The sequence below is a fragment of the Elephas maximus genome, chromosome 23, assembly GCF_024166365.1.
Source record: "Elephas maximus indicus isolate mEleMax1 chromosome 23, mEleMax1 primary haplotype, whole genome shotgun sequence".
Lineage (NCBI taxonomy): Eukaryota > Metazoa > Chordata > Mammalia > Proboscidea > Elephantidae > Elephas > Elephas maximus.
Genome location: NC_064841.1, coordinates 74,879,022 through 74,900,899, shown reverse-complemented (window position 1 = coordinate 74,900,899; position 21,878 = coordinate 74,879,022). Strand labels below are relative to the sequence as shown.

Sequence of the window (21,878 nt, the reverse complement as noted above, 5' to 3'; positions counted from 1 at the left end):
CTTGTAGTCACCTAAACTGTGAGAAAATACATGTCTGTTTGTTAAAGTCACCCACTTGTGGTATTTCTGTTAACAGCAGCACTAGATGACTAGGACAGCAATTTTTTCGGACAATATTTACGAGGGCTGAAAATGTCTAGGAGAGATTTAAAAGTCTCTCAGCAAGGAGGCGTTCATCTAGAAGACACGTTCCAGAGGGTGATAAAGCGGACTGGGGAAGCAGAGCTGATAATGGATACAAAAAAGCAGGTGTGGGATTGGAGGAGGGAGGCCACGGAGCTGGACGATTCCGCAGGAGGCGGTCAGAAGGGAAGGGCTTTGCAGCGGAGAGGGAGCCTGACATACCAAATGCCACCGAAAGGTCAAGGAGAGAGAACACTGAATGTGCCACGGAATGTTTCTTTAAGAAGAATGCTTAAAAAAACAATTCCTCTCTTAGTTACCTTAAGTCGAGATAATTTTAGAGTGTATTTTGGAATTGTACGAGAGAGAATCCAGGTTTCAGTAACGCAGGAGAAAAACAAACCGTAGCTGTTTGACGGATTTAATACTGAGGGTGCTATGTAAGGCATAAAAAATGTGAAAATACATTTTCAACTCATTACTCATGCTGACTATAACTCATGCTGCAACTCTATAGGGAAATTCCTCTTCAGAAAGGCTACCACGTGAAGGGATTGGTTTTTCCTTCTTGGCATGAAGGAAAAGCAGAAATGCAGAGGGGCCTGACGTGGGTTTGCTACTTCTCAAGGTTTTGTTTTTAAAATTTAGAAGTTACAGCTCGGTCGTGCACAGATACAGGGAGAATACGCTTAACTACATTTCAAGAGTCTCGTTTATATCTGAAATCAGCATGGAGTTTGTGTTCAACTGAATGTTTCAAGAGAGAAATCCCTTTTATCTCTGATTTCTCTAAAATCTTCTATTACTGACCATAAAGAATAAATACTAAGGAGGACTTAGAAATCACTTACAGGTATATCAGCATTCTGCTATAACAAACTTTTAGAACGTGAATGGAATTTTTTTTCTTCTACGTGATAACATAATCCAAACATTTGACTTATTGCTTCCCAGAAAGGTACATGTCAAGGGTTAGGAACTATGAAGACACAGTGACTGATCCTAAACTCAAGTAAACAGAGAGATTTCTCATGTAGGGTGGCGTGAGTAGATACCTAGATGTGAATACAGTGCTATACGAAGGGGGAGATACGTAAATTTGCGCAGAGTATGCACTAAATTGGTGTATGTTTTGAATGGCACCATTCTAATGAATTGACCCGAAACTATGTGAAACAGATTTTATCACCCTTTTGTTAATAGTTGCATCAATGTATCAAGATAGGGCTTCAAAGTCCAATAATAATGGTGAACCTGGGAACAGAACACCAGGTCCTCATGTCATAACTCTTGTGACACAGCCTGCCCCATAATATGTTGACTAGTTACATTTCTGTAACAATCGATTGCTTCAGAACACAGAGTGGGGTCATTGGGAAGGCTGGATGGGTTAAGAAACTATAATTGCTCCACACGCTGCAAACCTTAAAAGGCTACAGTTGGGCACTCAACATTCCTTCCCAGTTTTTACTGACCCCTTATGAAATCATCACTCTCCAGTAGATCAAAACGCCTCTTGAACGTGTGTTTTAAGCATTCTTCTGTGGCAGAAAGTACCACAAATACCTCTCCTCTGGGTTAAGTAGCATAGCATGGAAATGCTTGCTTGTCCCCTTAACTCTTAGCTCTTGCTTCCTGCTCTCCTGCCAAATCCAAGGAGGGTCTGCACTAGAAAACCCCAGGTGAAGTAGGAAACAGTGGTATCTTCGAAAACATAGGTGCTCAGCAGGAGAGGCATGTGCCAATAGTAAAGCTGAAAATTAAATGGTGCCTATTTCCTTTTTAAATGTAACTAACTGGATCCTTTCATGGACATTTATTTTGTCCTTGCCATAATGGAAAAAAAAAAAAAATTGCTTCAATTCCTTTCCCTTCCTTCTGCTTGGGGAGCTTGCCTTTCCTATAATTAGCTGAACATGCAACACCTAAACAATAAGCTTGCCTGGCTCAGAGCCCCATTCCTCACGTATAATTTCATAGGTCATGAGGTTATTTATATTGCTGTTATTTTTACATTTCCTAAATGCCAGGTGGTAATGTAAATCCAGGAGTCCGGGAAGGCAATGCATGGCAAAACAGCACTGTTAGTCTCAACAGGGCGTGCTTTAGTTTAAGTAAATGGTTCTTCATTCCTTTCCCCAGAAAGCAAAGGTGGAGAGGATAGCATTCCTGCCCTCCTGCGGCAAGCACTGAGTGTGTGCGATGCCTGTAGTCTGATCATAAACTAGGAGGGCCCACCATCGGAAGAAAACAAAGCAGGGGATGAGAAACTAGTAAAAACAGCAAGAGAAAAAGTTATCGTGGGGCCGTGTGATGGGGTCTTCTCGAATTCCTTGTCCAGAACTTTTATTTATTTATTTATCTTTGCATAATTTATCTATCTAAGTATTTACCAACCAAACGGGCACAGGCCCAGAGCAATCGGAACAGATGGAAGTCATAGGGGTTGTGGTCACTTGTTGGGTCCACATTTAACTGAGACGAGATTTGGCAAGCCACGGTCCAGGGTGACCAAGGTAGTGGGGTTGGGGGGTGGGGACAGGGATTGTGGAGGGCACAGGACACCAACCATTTACCAACCTGTATGGTAATATTTCTGTATTTTAACAACCAGTATGTTTTTTGTCCCTGGATGGTACAAATGGTTAACGGGCTTAGCTGTTAACCAAAAGGGTGGAGGTTCCAGTCGACCTAGCGGCACCTGGGAAGAACGACCTGGTGATCTACTTCCAAACCTCAACCATTGAAAACTCTGTGAAGTACAGGTCTACTCTGACACACACTGGGTCACCATGAGTCAGACTTGACTTGAAGCAACATTTTTTTTTTTTTTTTAAATGGTGGTACCAGGGCCCAACAATTACATGGTCAGCTGATAACTGAAAGGTTGGCAATTCGAACCCATCCAAATGTTTCTCCATGGGAGAAAAGACCTGAAAATCTGCTTCTGAAAAGATTACAGCCTAGGGAGCTTTATGGGGCAGTTCTTCTCTGTCACATGGGGTTGCCAGGAGTGGAAAATGGACTCAATGTCACCTAACAACAACAACAGGACCCACCAGCTGGATAACAGCCCCACCTGTCCCCACTGGCTGGCTATGACACTGCAGATCTCAGGCCTCAGATAATAAGTTAAAATTCTATACTTAGATCTCAATTCTTTTGGAAATCCTTGGCACGCTGCATGGACTATCTCTTTGATTCGTGTTGTATTGTGCCTTTTCCTGATGGTAGATCGGATGGTGTAACTAACTCCTTGTCTCTCTATATCATAGGTTCCTGTGACTAAATTTCCCTTGACTTGTCCAAGTGACATATGACTGACTAGATGCCAATCACCCTAGAAAGAATGAGCAACGGGGGCACTGTTAAGAAAAGCTATACTTAAGGCTAAAATGGATTCTCATTTAACCCAGTATCAGAGAAAATATGATAAAATGGCTGGTCAGTGGTGTGATTGCCCTTATCATGTGCCCTACAGTCATTTTTTTTTTAATGTATATGTTACATGTAAATGGACACAGAAAAATCAAGGGGAAAAAAATCTACCCTTTCCATATACCCTGGAATAGTTAACTCGAAACATAATTTGACCATGTCATGTGCCTGTTTCAAGTCTTTTAATGTCCCCTGTTACATGCAGGACTGGAGCCCTGGTGGCACAGTGGTTAAGAGCTCGGCTGCTAACCACAGGGTCAGCAGTTCGAATCCACCAGCCACTCCTTGGAAACTCTATGGGGCAGTTCTACTCTGTCCTATAGGGTCGCTATGAGTCTGAATCGACTCACAGGAATGGGTTTTGGTTATTATGTGCAGGACTCATAGGGACCCTGTAGGACAGAGTAGAGCTTTCCCACAGGGTCTCCGAGGCTGTAAATCTTTATGGAAGCTGACTGCCACATCTTTCTCTCCTAGAGCAGCTGGTGGGTTCAAATCGCCGTGTTGGCAACTGTGAGTTGGAGTCAACTCAATGGCAGTGTGTTTGGTTTTGGTTTCTCATGCGGATAAAACAAAAATTGATCTCTCTAGTGGGAGAAACAGAGTCCTCATATCTTGGAACTTTCTGTCTTGCCAGTTGGGTCTCATGTCTCTCTACCCTTCCATATAAATCCTACCCACTAGACCAATGCTTTTCAAAGAACATACTTGTGAATCGTGAAATCAATTTAGTGGTTCACAACAAGCATTTAAAAATGAAATAGATGAGAATAAATTGAGTAAAAAACTTAGGGTAAGGAGTGTTCTGTGAAACATGCATATTGCTGCAATGTAAAATGTATTCCTCGCTGTTGCAAGTACATTGGCTGTGGGCTTCTTATGGGTAGAAATCTCCTTTTTACTTTTAAAGTCTGCACAATTTAGTACATTGTCTGGCCTAAAATAAATCCTCAGCACATATTTGAATAAATGTACAAATTAATGAAGCTCACCCATCTTATGTAATGATTTTGCAAACCTCTTTGAAAACAAGAAAAATAGCAAATGGTACTACAAACTATTATTGCTAGTTGAATCATCTTGACTGAAGTTAACGTCTGATTTTTTATGTCTTGAAAAGAGCTGCATGTGTTGGGGCCATGTCATCGCAGGCTCTTTTTTTTTTTTTTTAATGGAAACTTTTTTTTTTTTTTAATCATTACAGAGTGCTTCTAAGATGTACAAAATCCCTACAGAAATGGAAATGCATTCTGATTAGCAGCTGGACCACCACTTTACTGGGTTTTCTAATGATTATCAGATTAAAAAGACATTTTTATGATTCCCCATCACTAGATACAAAGCACAGTGGTTCTTTACCGAGTCACAATCCCAGCCTCCATAAATTAGAGCTGATTTCAAGCCCGGCTAAGTGCACGGAGGAGACCCCCTGCTATGCTGCAACTGCACCGTGAAATTCATGTTAACAATTAGAGTTTTACTGTCTTGTGTGACATGGAAGGGATTCAACCAGATCTTTAGCTGTGCTAAGGTTTATGTGGTGGAAATACAGTAGAACCAGAAGACTCTAGCACAGCACGCTACAACCGGAGCTCAAGCCAATGCCTCCCAAACGGAGCAACCACAGACTATATTTTTCTTAGGGACCAAAGTAGTTATTTTATTATTTTTTAAAAATTTTATTGTGCTTTAGGTGAAAGTTTACAGCACAAATCAGTCTCTTATTCGAAAAATTCACACACAAATTGTTTTGTGACGTTGGCTGCAATCCCCGCAAAGTGTCAGCTATCTCCCCCCTTCCCTGTCCACCCCAGGTTCCCCGTGTCCATTCGTCCAGTTTTCCTGTTCCTTCCTGCCTCCTTGACTTTGCTTTGGGGCAAGTGTTACCCATTTGGTCTCATATACCTGATCAAACTAAGAAGCATGTTTCTCATGTGTGTTATTGTTTGATTTATAAGGCCCGTCTACTTAGTTATTTTTAAGGCAGAGTATCTGTTAGGAATCCCAGACTTTATTCTTAGCAAGACATGTTGTTACCCTTGTTAGCTGCCATGGAGTCATGGCGACCGCAGATCGCCAGGTCTCACTTCCGTGGTGCCTGTGGTTGGGTTAGAATTGCCAAACTTTAGCTGACTGCAAGCTGCTTACACCACCTGGGCTCCTTGCAGGTTGTTATTAGTTGCCCTGGAGTCGGTTCTGACTCAGACCGACCCCCTATGTGTCAGAGTAGAAGGACACCCCACAGGGTTTTCAAGGCTGTAACCTTTGAGAAGCAGGTCACCAAACCTGTCTTCTGAGGCGCCTCTGGTTGGGTTCAAACTGCCAACCTTTCGGCCAGTAGTCCAGCCCTTCACCGGCTACACTACCTACAGACTCCACCCAGGGATACAAAGGTAGTCGGCGGCACGACGGTTAAGAGCTCACCTGCTAATTGAAATGTTGTCGGTTCAAACCCACCCAGTGGATCCTTAGGAGGAAGACCTGGTGATCTGCTCCCGTAAAGATCATAGCCGAGAGAAACCTATGGGGCAGTTCTACTCTGTCACATGCGGTTGCTATGAGTTGAAAGTTGACTTGATTGCACCCAACAACAACAAATACCCAGGGCATACTAGAGCTGATACGATTCACAGGAAAATAAACATACATACTATGCTGCCCTCTAGGGAATGCTGCCGAGGGGCCTCCACTGTTGCCTTAAAAAAGGATGTGTGGACTGGGGGAAGTATTATGTATTACTTTAATTAATGACTGTTTAATTATTTAATCGTTGTGCATTACTATAAAGTAGTTTTTTTTATATTCCTAGGAAATTCTGGTGGCATAGTGGTTAAGTGCTACAGCTGCTAACCTAAAGGTCGGCAGTTCAAATCCACCAGGCACTCCCTGGACACTCTGTGGGGCAGTTCTACCCTGTCCTGTAGGGTCGCTATGTGTCAGAATCGACTCAGTGGCAATGGGTTTGGTTTGGTTGGTTTTATGTGTCCCCTCGATCCTGTTGTTTAAACTAGCCTGGACCCCAGGCACTTGGTGATCTCACCTGAGAAATGGAGTGAAGCAAACATAATTCCATCATATGTGACTTTCAGCAAGTAAACTTAATGGCTGGTGTGCCTTCTGGTACCATAGAAACACCTGCTTAGAGGTAGTTTTCACCGATAGCAGGCACTTTCTCTTTCTCACCTACTCCTTCCTGGGTCATCCATCTTTACACATAAAAGGAGAATGATAAAATTAAAATCCCAAACATGGTATTTTCCTTGTATATACCCCCTACGTACTTGAAATTTCAGAACTGACATGTACACAGTTGGTACCTACAGGTATTTAAAAAAAAACAAAAACTGTTGCTGTCAAGTTGATTCCGACTATAGGGTCACTATATGAATCAGAACCAACTCGACAGCACGGGTGGTTTTTTTTTTTTTTTTTTATACCTTGTCTTAGTCATCTAGTGCTGCTACAGCATAAATACCACAAGTGGATGGCTTTAACAAAGAGACATTTATTCAGCAGGCTAGAAGTCTGAATTCAGGGCACCAGCTCCAGAGGAAGGCTTTCTCTCTCTGTCAGCTCTGGAGGAAGGTCTTTGTCATCTATCTTCCCCTGGACTAGGAGCTTCTCTGCACAGGGATCCCAGTTCCAAAGGAATTCCCAGTGCTGCTTTCTTGGTGATATGAGGTCCCCCTGTCTCTCTGCTCTATTCTCTCTTTTAAAACTCAAAAGAGACTGGCTCAAGACACAATACAATCTTGTCGATTGAGTCTTGTCTCATTAACGTAACTGCTACTAATCCCATCTCTTGAACAACATAGAGATAGGATTTACAACACATAGGAAAATCACACCAGATGACAAAATGGTGGACAGTCACACAGTACAGGGAATCATGATCTAGCCAAATTGATATGCAGATTTTTGGGCGCCACAATTCACTCCATGACATACCCTTAGATACCAATTGTGTACATGTCAACTCTGAAACTTTGAGTTTCTTTTAGCAAGAATATTATGTTTGATTTTGAGATAGAGTTTTGGGTATGAGGAATGCTTTTGTAGGTTTTTTAGGGACGTTGGGCCATGCAAAAATCCTCGGGTACCATGATGACTGTTAGTGTTCTATGATAAATTAGTATAAATCTAGGATCTAGTTTATGCTCGTCATTGTTTGGGCCCTGCAGATTTCAGTTTCTAGTCATCTCCTGGAGCCCTGGTGGCACAGTGATTAACAGCTCTGCTGCTAACCAAAAAGGTTGTTGTTGTCAGGTGCCATCGAGTCAGTTCCGACTCATAGTGACCCTATGCACAACAGAATGAAACACTGCCCGGTCCTGAGCCATCCTTACAATCCTTGTTATGCTTGAGCTCATTGTTGCAGCCACTGTGTCAATACTTCTCCTTGAAGGTCTTCCTCTTTTCCGCTAACTCTGTACTCTGGCAAGCACGATGTCCTTCTCCAGGGACTGATTCCTCCTGACAACATATCCAAAGTATGTAAGACGCAGTCTCACCATCCTTGCCTCTAAGGAGCATTCTGGCCGCACTTATTCCAAGACAGATTTGTTTGTTCTTTTGGCAGTCCATGGTATATTCAATATTCTTCGCCAACACCACAATTCAAAGGCGTCAGTTTTTCTTTGGTCTTCTTTATTCATTGTCCAGCTTTCACATGCATATGATGTGATTGAAAATACTATGGCTTGGGTCAGGCACACCTTAGTCTTCAGGGTGACATCTTTGCTCTTCAACACTTTGAAGAGGTCCTTTGCAGCAGATTTGCCCAATGCAATGTGTCTTTTGATTTCTTGACTGCTGCTTCCATGGGTGTTGATTGTGGATCCAAGGAAAATGAAATCCTTGACAACTTCAATCTTTTCTCCACTTATCATGATGTTGCTCATTGGTCCAGTTGTGACGATTTTTGTTTTCTTTATGTTGAGGTGCAGTCCACACTGAAGGCTGTGGTCTTTGATCTTCATTAGTAAGTGCTTCAAGTCCTCTTCACTTTCAGCAAGCAAGGTTGTGTCATCTGCATAAGACAGGTTGTTAATGAGTCTTCCCCCAATCCTGATACCCCATTCTTCTTCATATAGTCCAGCTTTTCGTATTATTATTTCAGCATACAGATTAAATAGGTATGGTGAAAGAATACAACCCTGATACACACCTTTCCTGACTTTAAACCAGTCAGTATCCCCTTGTTCTGTCTGAACAATTGCCTCTTGATCTATGTAAAGGTTCCTCATGAGCACAATTAAGTGTTCTGGAATTCCCATTTTTCGCAATGTTATCCATAGTTTGTTATGAGCCACACAGTCGGATGCCTTTGCATAGTCAATAAAACACAGGTAAACATACTTCTTTTAAACATACTTCTCGTAGTCTCTGCTTTCAGCCAGAATCCACCTGGCATCAGCAATGATATCCCTGGTTCCACGTCCTCTTCTGAAACTGGCCTGAATTTCTGGCAGTTCCCAGTTGATATGCTGGTGCAGCCATTCTTGAATGATCTTCAGGAAGATTTTGCTTGTGTGTGATATTAATGATACTGTTCTATAATTTCCACATTTATTTGGATCACCTTTCTTGGGAATAGGCATAAATATGGATCTCTTCTAGTCAGTTGGCCAGGAAGCTGTCTTTCATATTTCTTGGCATAGATGAGTGAGCACCTCCAGCGCTGCTTCTGTTTGTTGAAACATCTCAATTGATATTCCATCAATTCCTGGAGCCTTGTTTTTTGCTAATGCCTTCAGAGGAGCTTCGACTTCTTTCTTCAGTACCTTGGGTTCCTGATCATATGCCACCTCTTGAAATGGTTGAATATCGACTAATTCTTTTTGTGATAATGGCTCTGTGTATTCCTTCCATCTTCTTTTGATGCTTCCTGCGTTGTTTTATATTTTCCCCATGGAATCCTCCACTACTGCAACTCGAGGCTTGAAATTTTTCTTCAGTCCTTTCAGCTTGAGAAATGCCGAGAGTGTTCTTCCCTTTTGGTTTTCCATCTCCTGCTCTTTGCACATGTCATTACAATACTTTATTTTTTCTTCTGGAGAGGCCCCTTGAAATCTTGTGTTCAGTTCTTTTACTTCATCAATTCTTCCTTTTACTTTAGCCGCTCGACGCTCAAGAGCAAGTTTCAGTCTCTCCTGACATCCATATTGGTCTTTTCTTTCTTTCCTGTCTTTTCAGTGACCTCTTGCTTTCTTCATGGATGATGTCCTTGATGGCATTCCACAACTCATCTGGTCTTTGGTCACTAGTGTTCAATGTGTCAAATCTATTCTTGAGATGGTCTCTAAATTCAGGTGGAATATACTCAGTGTCATATTTTGGCTCTCGTGGACTTGCTCTGATTTTCTTCAGTTTCAGCTTGAACTTGCATATGAGCAATTGATGGTCTGTTCCAAGGTTGACCCCTGGACTGATGATATTGAGCTTTTCCATCATCTCTTTCCACAGGTGTAGTCAATTTGATTTTTGTGTGTTCCATCTGGTGAGGTCCAGGTTGCTGTTTATGTTGGTGAAAGAAGGTATTTGCAATAAAGAAGTCATTGGTCTTGCAACATTCTATCATTCGATCTCCATCATTGTTTGTATTACCGAGGCCATATTTTCCAACTACTGAGCCTTCTTCTTTGTTTCCAACTTGCCAGTAATTATCAATGCATCTTGATTGGATGTTCGATCAATTTCAGATTGCAGCAGCTGATAAAAATCTTCTATTTCTTCATCTTTGGCCCTAGCGGTTAGTGCGTAAATTTGAATAATAGTCGTATTAACTGGTCTTCTTTGTAGGCGTATGGATATTATCTTATCACTGACAGCGTTGTACTTCAGGATAGATCTTGAAACCTTCTTTTTGACGATGAATGCAACAGCATTCCTCTTCGAGTTGTCATTCCCAGCATAGTAGACTACATGATTGTCTGATTCGAAATGGCCAATACCAGTCCATTTCAGCTCACTAATGCCTAGGATATCGATGTTTATGCGTTCCATTTCATTTTTGACGATTTCCAATTTTCCTAGATTCATACTTTGTACATTCCAGGTTCCGATTATTAATGGATGTTTGCAGCTGTTTCTTGTCATTTTGAGTTGTGCCACATCAGCAAATGAAGGTCCCAAAAGCTTTACTCCATCCACGTCATTAAGGTCGACTCTACTTTGAGGAGGCAGCTCTTCCCCAGTCATCTTTTGAGTGCCTTCCAACCTGGGGGCAGCACTATATCAGACAATGTTCCGCTGCTATTCATAAGGTTTTCACTGGCTAAGTGAAAGTGAGTGCTGGTAGAAGTAGAGTGCGGGTCCTTCTTCCTAATCTGTCTTAGTCTGGAAGCTCAGCTGAAACCCGTCCTCCATGGGTGACCCTGCCGGTATCTGAATACCAGTGGCATAGCTTCCAGCATCACAGCAACACACAAGCCCCCACAGTACGACAAACTGACAGACACATGGGGGAGCAAAAAGGCAGGCAGTATAAATCTACCAGTAGCTCCTTGGAAACCTATGGGGAAGTTCTACCCTGTCCTATAGGTTTGCTGTAAGTCAGAACTGACTTGACAGCAACCTGTGTGGTTTTTTAGTTAGTCATCTATATAGAGTAAAAAAGTGAATGATATTGTTGTTGATGGTATTATTACAATTAATTGTTGTTGCTGTGTGCCGTCAAGTTGACTTTGACTCATACAGAACCCATCAAACACAGAAGAACTGTCCTATGTGGTTTTCTAGGCTCTTCTACTGTGTCATATAGGGTTGCTATGAGTCAAAATCAAGTCAACAGCACACAATAACAGCAACAACAACCATCTTTACCAGGAGCAGATTGTCAGGTCTTTCTCCCATGAAGTGGCTGTGTGGGTTTGAACACCAGCCTTTAACAGCTGGACATGTACTGTGCCACCAGGGCTACCTATTATAATTAATATCTATTATTAAACTGCAATTGGCTAGTAATTGTAAAAGTACAGGTTCTATGTATGAAAATTACAGATTTCAGGGGGAAAAAAAAAAACAGGCAAAAGTAGAAAAATGACTAAGCAGCTTTGTACACACTGAATGCTGGATGAGTGTCACCGACTCATGGAATGAAGAATGGATAGAACGATAGTGAATACAGCCAGCTCTCAGGTCGTGTGAATTTTTCCAGGCTAATCTCAGGATTAATCATAAAAAATGTTTCCAGTTGGGCATAAAGGGCCCAAAGACTGATAGACAATTAAGAAATAGGTTTTTCTCTTCCAATACTGTTAAGGAGAGAGAGAGGCCATGGCACAAATCCAGCCTATCTTCAGGAAAACATTCCTCCCATTATGCCACTTCTGAGCATTTCTTCACAAAAGGAAGGAAACCCCAGGACATTGTATTACGCAGCAATAATGAGATGCAGATATTCAGGAAGGTGTTTATTAACTTGCTTAAGGAGAGAGGCTGAATGGCTTAGAGGATAAAGCACTGGATTTCTCTTCGGAGACCCCAGTGGGAGTTTCATTTGCAACCCAGAGTAGAGACGTGTAACACACAATAGATGCTTGCTTTAATGGGTTGATAGTATGAAAAATATTTACTGGTTATGAAAGATAATCCACTTCTGAAAAGACTGTCTTTTTTTCAGAATATCTGGTGCAATAGATTTTTCTCCAGCGGATGGCGCGTTATAGAACATCACAGTGGTAATCTCTTTGCCATACTTGGCTCATCTCAAAAAATGATGAACTGTTTATGAAAGCTACGTATCTCTGGTCAGACTGGCACGCTAGTGGCTGTAGATTTACAGGCAATACCTTAAGGTAATTTCCCAAGATTATTTATACTATCCAAAGGGTACCTTTGGGATCAGATTGATCTGAATATTTAATTATCACAACCCTCTGCTTCATTTTGCTCCTGGGTTTCAAAGGATGAGAAGGCAGCATACCCTAGTGGAAATACTATAGTAACGAGACCTTCGAGTTTAACACGCTCCCGACAGATATTTATTGAGGGGCTAAATATTTAGTAGAAGCCTGACACTTGCTCTTTACTCAGCCAGATTTCTAACTGTGTCATTATCATTATCTCCACGTCTATAGCACGCAACAGCTACAATAATGGACTCAAACACACCAACGATCATGAAGGACGGGACAATGTTTCCTTCTGAGTTGGAGTTGCTTTGATGGCAACTAGCAACAACAGCAAAATAATCAGGTAATTTAGAAACATAATATAATTTCAGCCTTTCCCAGAAAGTTGCTGTAGAGACAGATGGTGAGGGTTCCTGTCTTCTCCATGTCTCAATCACGGTGGTTGTTGAAAATCAGTGCCTGTCCTCTGTACAGGTCTTAGCAGGGTTTCTTGTGTGTGGTGAGGTATCACCACAGGTTTCACTTCTAGCTGATCCTGAGCAAGCGTCTGAGTCTCCACTAAAAGACCCTGTAGATGGAAGCCCACATTCTCTAGGAGTCCAATGCTTCCTAAGGAAAGATGCTTGGTAAGGGCACTGCCTGTGAATACCACTTCAGGGAGCTGGTTTCTCAGTAAGTAGGAAGTCAGTTCCCAAGCAAAACCTCATAAAGGCTGAGACGATGGGGGTTAGAGAATGGGAAAACAATAGGTCTGAATTTGAGAAATTACCTTGGGTCAACTCTGTATGCTTGTGGGTTCCTGATGATAAGAGGACACTTTGTGGGGCAGTTGAGTGAGAGGGTTTTGCAGAGAAGGTGAGGAGAAGAGGAGTTGGCAGAAGGTACCAAAAAAGAATATTCTCTCAGTTTAAAAACTGCATGAATGTTTCTCAGGGACACGAACAACTGCACGATAGGGGAAAAAAAAAGAGTTTTATCTGTCCTCTTCCCAACATCTTTTACCGGTAATGAGTTTGTGTTTCGCTTTAGAAGGGAATTACTTTCTCAGACAGGGACTTGGTGTCATAATTTTAATTGTTGTCAGAGAGTAAGAAAGGTACAATAAAGAGTCCAGCGTTTGGGAGAGAGGGGGCTTGTGTTTGATCTGTGATCTGAGACCGATTAGTTTTTTTGATTATGGAGAAATCACCTAATCCCTCGAAGTCTCAGGTTGCTCATTAGTAAACGGAGATGCTAACACCTGCTTCACTGCTTCACAGAAAGGCGGTGATCCAGGAAGAAAAGAAACGTCCAAGTGCTGGGCCAACAGTAAAGAGCCACTTACAAATATCAGCTATTAGTATTATTAACAGGGAAACCCTGGTGGCATAGTGGCTAAGAGCTATGGCTGCTAACCAAAAGGCTGGCAGTTTGAATCCGCCAGGAGCTCCTTGGAAACTCTATGGGGCAGTTCTACTCTGCCCTACAGGGTCGCTATGGGTTGGAATCGACTCCACTGCAACGGGTTTGTTTTTTGGTTTATTATTAACAGAGCACCCTTAACACAGGGTATTTCTAAGTATTCCCAGTTACTGTGGTCACATGCATATACCTAGAATTGCTACTACCATTTTTATTGATTTTCCTCCTCTGGCCTTTTGCATTCCCTGTGGGAGAGAACCTAATAGTTATTGCTGAGTTCTCATGAAACAGAGAGGAAATGATGAAAGTAATTCAGAACCTTGTTATGAAGCAGAGATGGAGCTTCTAAGTGGAAAGGTTTCCCTGCTTTCATTCCACGCAAGGCAAACAGCTCCTTTTGCCCTCCCTATTTCTTGCTCAAAACTCATGGCTGTATTCTAAAAAGACCACGTGTCCTTCACTTGCCTGTCTTACCATATATATATAAAAAATATATAATATATATATATAAATATATATATATATATATATATACACCATATCCTTCTTCTACCTGGAATGCCTGTTTTCTAGTTTCTGCACCTGGAGAAATCCATTCACCCATCGTTCCACTCCATCGTTCCTCTCTGCTCACGTGCCAATTCTCCTGTGAGGCTCTCCTAGATTCCCCAAAGCAGCGACTCACTCCGTTTCCTGGACTCTAAAAATACCGCGTGTACACTTCTGTTACGGTGGTCCTTAACCTTCTTCACGTCACTAACGTTTTTGGAGAATCTGATGAAATTGATGAAGCCCCTCCCCATAAAAATGTACATGCTATGCTGCTGGGCTTTGTGGACCACTCGAAGTTCAACTGTGGACCCACAAGTGGTTCACGGCCCTCAGGTTAAAAATTCTCCTCTCTACTATAATCCCACTCATTGGAATTGTGTGTACTCATCTGCCTTCTTGACTGTTTGGGAGAGGGAAGGGACACTGTGGTCTTATCTACTTATTTCTGGTATTCCTATCAGCAAGTCATGCTTTTACATTTAATAAACACTTGCTGGATAACTACGGGAGCCCTGGTGGCTCATTAATTAAGTGCTCGACTGCTAACCAAAGAGTGGGCAGTATGAACCCACCAGTTTCTCCTTGGGAGCCCTATGGGGCAGTTCTACTCTGTCTTATAGAATCAATGTGAGTAGGAATTGACTCAATGGCAATGGGTTACTCTAAGGGAATTATCTCTACAAGTTAACTATAAGTCCAATTTACAGGCCTCTGGTTGCAAAATTTTCCTGTGTGAATTCTTGGGCATTTATAGAGGCAAGGTGCTGTAAATTGTGAGAAAATGTCACATACATTCACAGCATATATATATTTTTTTCAACTGTCTTTCCAATCAATAGAAGGACTGAAAGCTTTGTGCTCTTAACATATATAAGCTTGTTACTGACCAATTTAGTAAAATTGGAAGTTTATTTCTAAGAGTAGATGAACTAAATATTACTTCCATCAGACATTTAGAGAATTAGAAACATTCTAACGTATAGCTGCAAGTATCAGGCATAAATGTTCTCCATTACGCAGAAGGGCCTAGAATTTAGAGAAAAAAAAAAACGTATCTCACTAGACATATTCTCCCCCATGTCAAAAAAAGTTCAGTTTCGTTGACAGGGTGAAGGAAGAAAGTTTTACATTGCTTCCTCTTGCCTGATACCTACTTTGATAAATGAAGATCTTCCTTCTCTAGGCATGTTAATCTGGTCTCCCCAGAGGATTTACTCATTTGGAAAACTTAATGTTGATTCAAGATGGCGCCATGATGCAGAGGAATGCCTCCCTCCTACAGGAGGGGGACTTTTATTTTAGACAGGAATGCAGACATCATCCAATCACTAAGAATAATCACACACTGCTAAGCTATGTGCTCATTCTGTTCACACCCTTTATAATTTTCATGACCCCTCATATTTCCACCCATCACAAATAAATCACCCCCAAGGGAAAGCATCTGGGGGAGTAAAAAAGATGAACTGCTTTGGATGGGATAACACACTAAAAGAGCCTGGGCATAGACAAGAAGCCTACAGGATGTCAAGCTTTGCATCTTACTATGGAATGTCAAGCTTTGTGTTAGTTAATCAAAATAAAAAAAAAGGCTGCAATCTCATTAGAATGCACCAGACATTAAATGAAGATAATGCCAATACTTCCGTTTCAAACACAGGGAATGGCGGTTTACACACACCGTCCTTGAGCAAGTCACAGGTTCCTGCTAGAAATTCAATGATAGTTCACTGGTTTTATGGGATTCTGCTTCATGTTTTTGAATGATGTATATAGGTAACTGAGCTTAATCTGGCATTAAAAAAACAAAAACAAAAACTGGTTGCCATTGAGTCAGCAAGTCTATAGGACAGAGTAGAACTGTCCCATAGAGTTTTCAAGGAATGGCTGGTGGATTCAAACTGCCAATACTTCTCATTATCATAAAATAATGATTTTAAATGTTATTATACGTCTTTTTGAAACACTGATCTTTCATGCTTTGTTTTGCTTGGATATAGCATTTAAACATCCACACTGATTTCCCCCACTCAAAAGACAGAATGACAGAAGTTGGAGAAGACAGTAGAATGGGCTGACCGTACCAGCTGTCCAGCTCAGGACTGTCATCAAAGCTTATACGGAAGACCTTACAGGCTAGTTTTGTTCTGGTGGAAATCTAACCCCTGAGAATTATTTTGTTTGTATCTTGAAAAATGGTATCAGGGCTGCCAGAGTCAGGCTTCTGTCCTAAGCGGCATCTGATGTAGGTGAGGATTTAAATGCGTCGACTTCCTGTATCAAAGTGACTTAAGAAAAAAAAAAATCTATTTTTTCCTAATGTTACTAATAAAACAATAAGACTTTTGGGATGTACTTCAGAATAATTCAGGGCTGGGGGAAGGTAACAGGTGGAGGTAGAGATGAAAGGGTATTGGCCATGGAGAGTGTTTATGAACCCATTTTCTCTACTTTTGAATACGTTTAAAATTTTCCATAAGGAAAATTTTTACAAAAAGTTCATTTTTATACAAATGGCCCCACAGAATAAAAATGTAATACTGAAAAAAATTGTTCATATAATATTCTGATTTCAAAATATAAAATATTCTTATTTGAAATGTTTATATAATAAAATAAAATATTTAAAATTTACAGTATTTTTTACATTTGGCTTAAGTGATTCTTATTAAGGTAAAAACACCATAAGAACTAGATCTATCAAACATATTTATTTACTTGCCAAACTCTAGGTGGTTTTGTCATTAAACAAGGATTTAATACCCATCTACTACATTCAGGAGCCCTGGTGGTGCAGTGGTTAAGTGCTATGGCTGCTAACCAAAAGATTGGCAGCTGGAATCCACCAGGCGCTTCTCGGAAACCCTACAGGGCAGTTCTATTCTGTCCTACAGGGTCGCTATGGGTTGGAATCAACTCAACGGCAATGGGTTTGGTTTTTGGTTTGGTTATTATAGGCAAAGAAATATTATACATTATAAATTTTTGTTGACATAATTTTTAAGTACTTCTTTGTATCTTATAACCTAAGGATGCACAGTATCAAGAAGTAATGAAACTGAATGTTTTAAGCAAATAGTCTGTGAATGAGGCTTTTCATTGATTCAACATGGCTCTCCCTCATTTTCCTTATCCAGATTTCAGAAAGTATAGTGCATTTTTGTCAACACCCTAACATTCTGATCTTTTTCAGTGAGTGGAGAATAACACGCTCTTTTTTTTATTTTCCCATGTTTTTCTGGATAAACTTAACCAGACGCTGAGACGCCATTTAGAGCAACGGGGCACCCTAGTGGTCTGAACAAGCCAATGACGGGCCTCTTCATCATTTGAATTAGGTCTCATGTTTTTTGAAACTAAGCAACTAGAAGTAATTAGCATAATAATATTAGTCATATTACAGCAGCAGATGAAAAACATTTTTTTTCATTAATGGGATAATTGTACCTAGAAAGTCACAGACAATTAAACATTAGTCATTCTTAATTTTAGGTGCCAAGCAGCCTGCATACTGTATTCCAAAATTTTATATATATCCATAAGCTGTGAAGTACATGGTCAGCTTTTTTTTTGAATTTATGAAACAATTTCTACATCTGAACTGTATGGCTCTTACTTCTTGCTCTCAGGTGAACAAATGTGAATTTTTCAAACCACTTTTCTACTCAATGTATATCTGCATTTTTTTTTTTTTTTGCTGTCTGAATTAGCGTCATGGAGTTTGTTAAGAGAATAGCTTCCGGAGACAAAATTAGGGGACTCAAGACGTGGTTCTTGAGCAGGGAGACTTTAAGCAAATTGATTAATCTCTCTGTATCTCAGTTTTCCCATCTGCAAAATAGGGATAAAGACCCCACAGCCTTGTGAGAATCAAACAGGTTATTAAATGATGCCTGCAACACAGTAGGCGGTATACAATTACTTATGCTAATATTATTCCTCTGAGATGGCCGTCACCATCTATTATCTACAGAATAAAAGTTTGCCTATATGTGCACCCTGAACTCTTAGAAGTTGTTTAATTTTGTATGGTTCAAATTGCATATCCAAGAGTCCCTGTTAAAGAAATGAATATTCATAACATACTGCGCACAGGTCTATGGAATAGTGATAGTGTAGAATTACACTCTTATTTTCTATACACAGCTCACCACACAGGACATCTTAACTATGAACACCTACAACAGGAATTAATGAGCAATTTAATCTGCTCAAGGTCATTGTTCCCAAGAGGTAAGGGGCATATTTTGAACCCTTCTGCAAAACTCCCAGCATAATTTTTCCATATCAAAACTGTACCCAAAGTGAACTGTAATTCATTTAGTTTCCTTGAGGGTGAGCGGGCCACCCACTGGATTATTCGGTAGGAAAGTTATTTCAGGTGAGATTAAAAAATGTCCTTAAGTATACAGAGGTCAAAGTGGATAATCTAAAATTTTAAAAAGAAGAAATCACAAGGAAATCATAAATCATTAATAACAGGCATTCAATTCTTTAAGAAGCAGATTGCTGAACTTAGTATCGAGTTTTGTACACCTGTAAAAATCATGAAAGCAGCTAGAATTATCCCATCAGAACATGCCAAGCCCACCTGTAACCTTATTTTCCAGTTTCAGACGATCAAGAATTCTGCAAATCTGAAATCTCGTAATCTGGTGCATAGGGACGACCCAGTCTCATATTGCTAGATTTTCTGTTACCACACCTACTTTGCAAATGGTAGAAGCTGCCAATTTATGTATTTATGAAAAAGTCATAAGCAGCTCAAACTAATCTTTTCAAATTAGAAAAGTGTTTTGTAAAAGCCCACTGTAGGAAAACAGATGTTTTATAATATTAGTGTTAAAACTAAGAATGTTGTAGTTGAGATTTTGGTATGTGTTGCAGAATACTGCTTAAAGCCACCATTGGGGGCTATAACCAGTGAAGGCACACACCACGCCTGGAGGCCTCACTGTACGTCTCACTATTCTCTGAGTCCCAGACTTTGGTATTTCCGAACAACGAGATCTTTCTAGAAATTCATTAACTTCACTTCCTTGAATAGTGCCAAGAAAAAGTCAACAAATTCTGATCCATAGTAAAATGAGGTTTATGAGGTTTTAATAAGCTTTTAGTTATAAAAGCAAACGTTAATTTGTTCATTTAATGCTTTTCTCTTAGATTGCATTTTGTTCCTTGGAATGAAACCATATGACTTGTGAAATTCAAACATTCTGCTACTTGAGAGTACAATTTCATTTATTAATGGCCTATAATTAAGAAGAAATCATTAGCTCAACAAACAATTAGCTTATTTTGTCTGAAGAATAAACAGGGTGTAGGTTACTCATTCATTTGGTAAGTGTTCTTCGCCTTGACCTACTTTTCACTTATTTAGCTTGCTTTCTGCATTTTTTGCACACATACAAACCACAAAAAAAAAAAAACCATTGCCATTGACTTGATTCTGACTCATAGCAACCCTAAAGGACAGAGTAGAACTGTCCCATTGGGTTTCCAAGGAGCACCTGGCGGATTCGAACCGCTGACCTTTTGATCAGCAGCTGTAGCTCTTAACCACTATGCCACACACATACACACGGACATAAATATGTGAACATGAAAAAAGGGAGACATTTCTGTGCTGCTTACCTTCAGGTTCTCTGATTTTTCTTCCAGCTGCGGACCTCCGAAGCACACTCCTTCCCGAGTTAAAAAGGCTAGTTAACTCATCCAGAGGGCTAGTGAGAGGTCTTGAGTTTGGAGGGCTGTAGGGAACCGGCGAGGAGGAATTAGAGTTGCACTTCCTGTGGTCAGCTCTCGAGGCCTTGACTGGAGAGTAAGGAAGCTTGGAGAAAGGGCTGCAGGCACCACTCACTGGGGCAGAGTTTGGATTCTGGTGGGCTTTGGGCAAATCAGAACCTGCTGTTGGTTTTCCTGCATTAACCACCAACTTCTCTGGTGGGAAAGCGAAATGGGTGGAGGGCCGGTAAGAAGCAGGAGGAGGCAAGGGAGGAGGCGGAGGTGTGGAAGGAGGAGACGTTTTGTTCAACCCATTAAATACAGTTAAGCCAGGGGAGGCAGGCCTGTCGCTGTCCGCTTTTTGGCTTTTGGAATACTGTGGAGACAAGGGACTTGAACTTTCCGGCTGGACAGGGTATTTGAGGTTGGTTTCCAGGACCGGCAGTTTTTTCACTTCCAGCGGAGTTAAAGGTGATTCATCAGACGCAGGAGAGCATGTCACCGGGGTTGGGGGAAACACTAGAAGGGGAGGGCGATGAGGGAGCAGATTCGGGAAAGGGGGAGGAATGTCACACGTATCTTTGAAGGTCCCAGTTGCTTGGCAGCTGATGTCACCATCCTCGAAGGTGATAGGTTTTCGACTCTCAAAAAACAGAGAGGGCGATGCAGCCACCAAGGAGACCAGGCCCGGGCTGCTGCTGTTGCTGTCCTCAGGCAAAAAGTATTTCATCTCTTCATACACGGACTCCCCTTGGTCTGGGCTGTCTGCCTCGATGCCGCCAGCCTTGATGGCATTCCCTACCATCTCAATGTACACTGGTTCTGTCTCGTCGTCCTCCTCCTGTGACATGGTCAGATTCGGAGCACCCTGGTGCGGCCCATCGGTGGACGCAGCCCTGTGTGTGGCCATCAGGGGCTGGTGGGGAGCTTTACCTGCGGCCTGCGCTGGCTTCCCTTCTCCTGGCTTCGGGGCTGCTATCTCTTCATAGGAGCCACTGAGCTTCGTGTTGGGGCTTCGCTTTGGCTTTCGAGGAGGAATCTTTTTCATGGTGCTGTAGTCATCGCTGTGTGGTCTGGGCCGGGTCAGAACTGAAGAAGGGGAAAAAAAGGAAGCCGTGGGGGAGTGTTAATAAGATTCCACAATGAAACGATTGCTTGCCTGGAGTTCAGCTTTTCCCAGGCTTTAATACCACAGCTCCTGTGAGATCTAAACTATGGAGGACCCAGGCTTGCATCTCAGTCCACCCTCTAGGGCCCCCGATAAGCCTAAGCTTCAGAGGACTTGTAAGAAGAAAAATGATTTTAGATTTTTTAGAACTGGAGGGCAACTTCCACCCGTTGTGGAAGATGTCAAAGGGAAAGTAAACATCCACCAAGAATATCAGCCACCTGGAGTCCTGGTGGCTGCTAACCAAAAGGTCAGCAGTTCAAATCCACCAGCCGCTCCTGGAAACCCTGTGGGGCAGTTTTACTCTGTCCTACAGGGTCGCTGGTGGCTAGTGGTTAAGTGCTACGGCTGCTAACCAAAGGGTCACCAGTTCGAATCCGCCAGGCACTCCTTGGAAACTCGATGGGGCAGTTCTACTCTGCCCTATAGGGTCACTATGAGTCGGAATTGACTCGACGGCACTGGGTTTGGTTTTTTTTTCTTGGCAGGGTTGCTATGAGTTGTAATCAACTCTATAGCAACGGGTTTGGGTTTTATTTATCTTTTTAATCAGCCACCTATAAAGCTAAAGGTCCCTGAGTAACATAAGTGGTTGTGCTTGACAACTAACTGAAAGG

At 41.5% G+C, this 21,878-nt stretch overlaps 1 protein-coding gene across 5 annotated transcripts in view; it reads right to left on the bottom strand.

Annotated features, from left to right (window-relative positions):
- Positions 1 to 21,878, bottom strand: part of MYO16 (myosin XVI) — a 733,911-nt gene that overhangs the window by 60,913 nt on the left and 651,120 nt on the right. For all 5 annotated transcript variants that reach the window (XM_049867507.1, XM_049867511.1, XM_049867508.1 and 2 more), the window contains exon 32: positions 20,004 to 21,182. In XM_049867507.1, the coding sequence (XP_049723464.1) occupies positions 20,004 to 21,182 (1,179 nt within the window). The remainder of the gene's footprint in view (positions 1 to 20,003; positions 21,183 to 21,878) is intronic.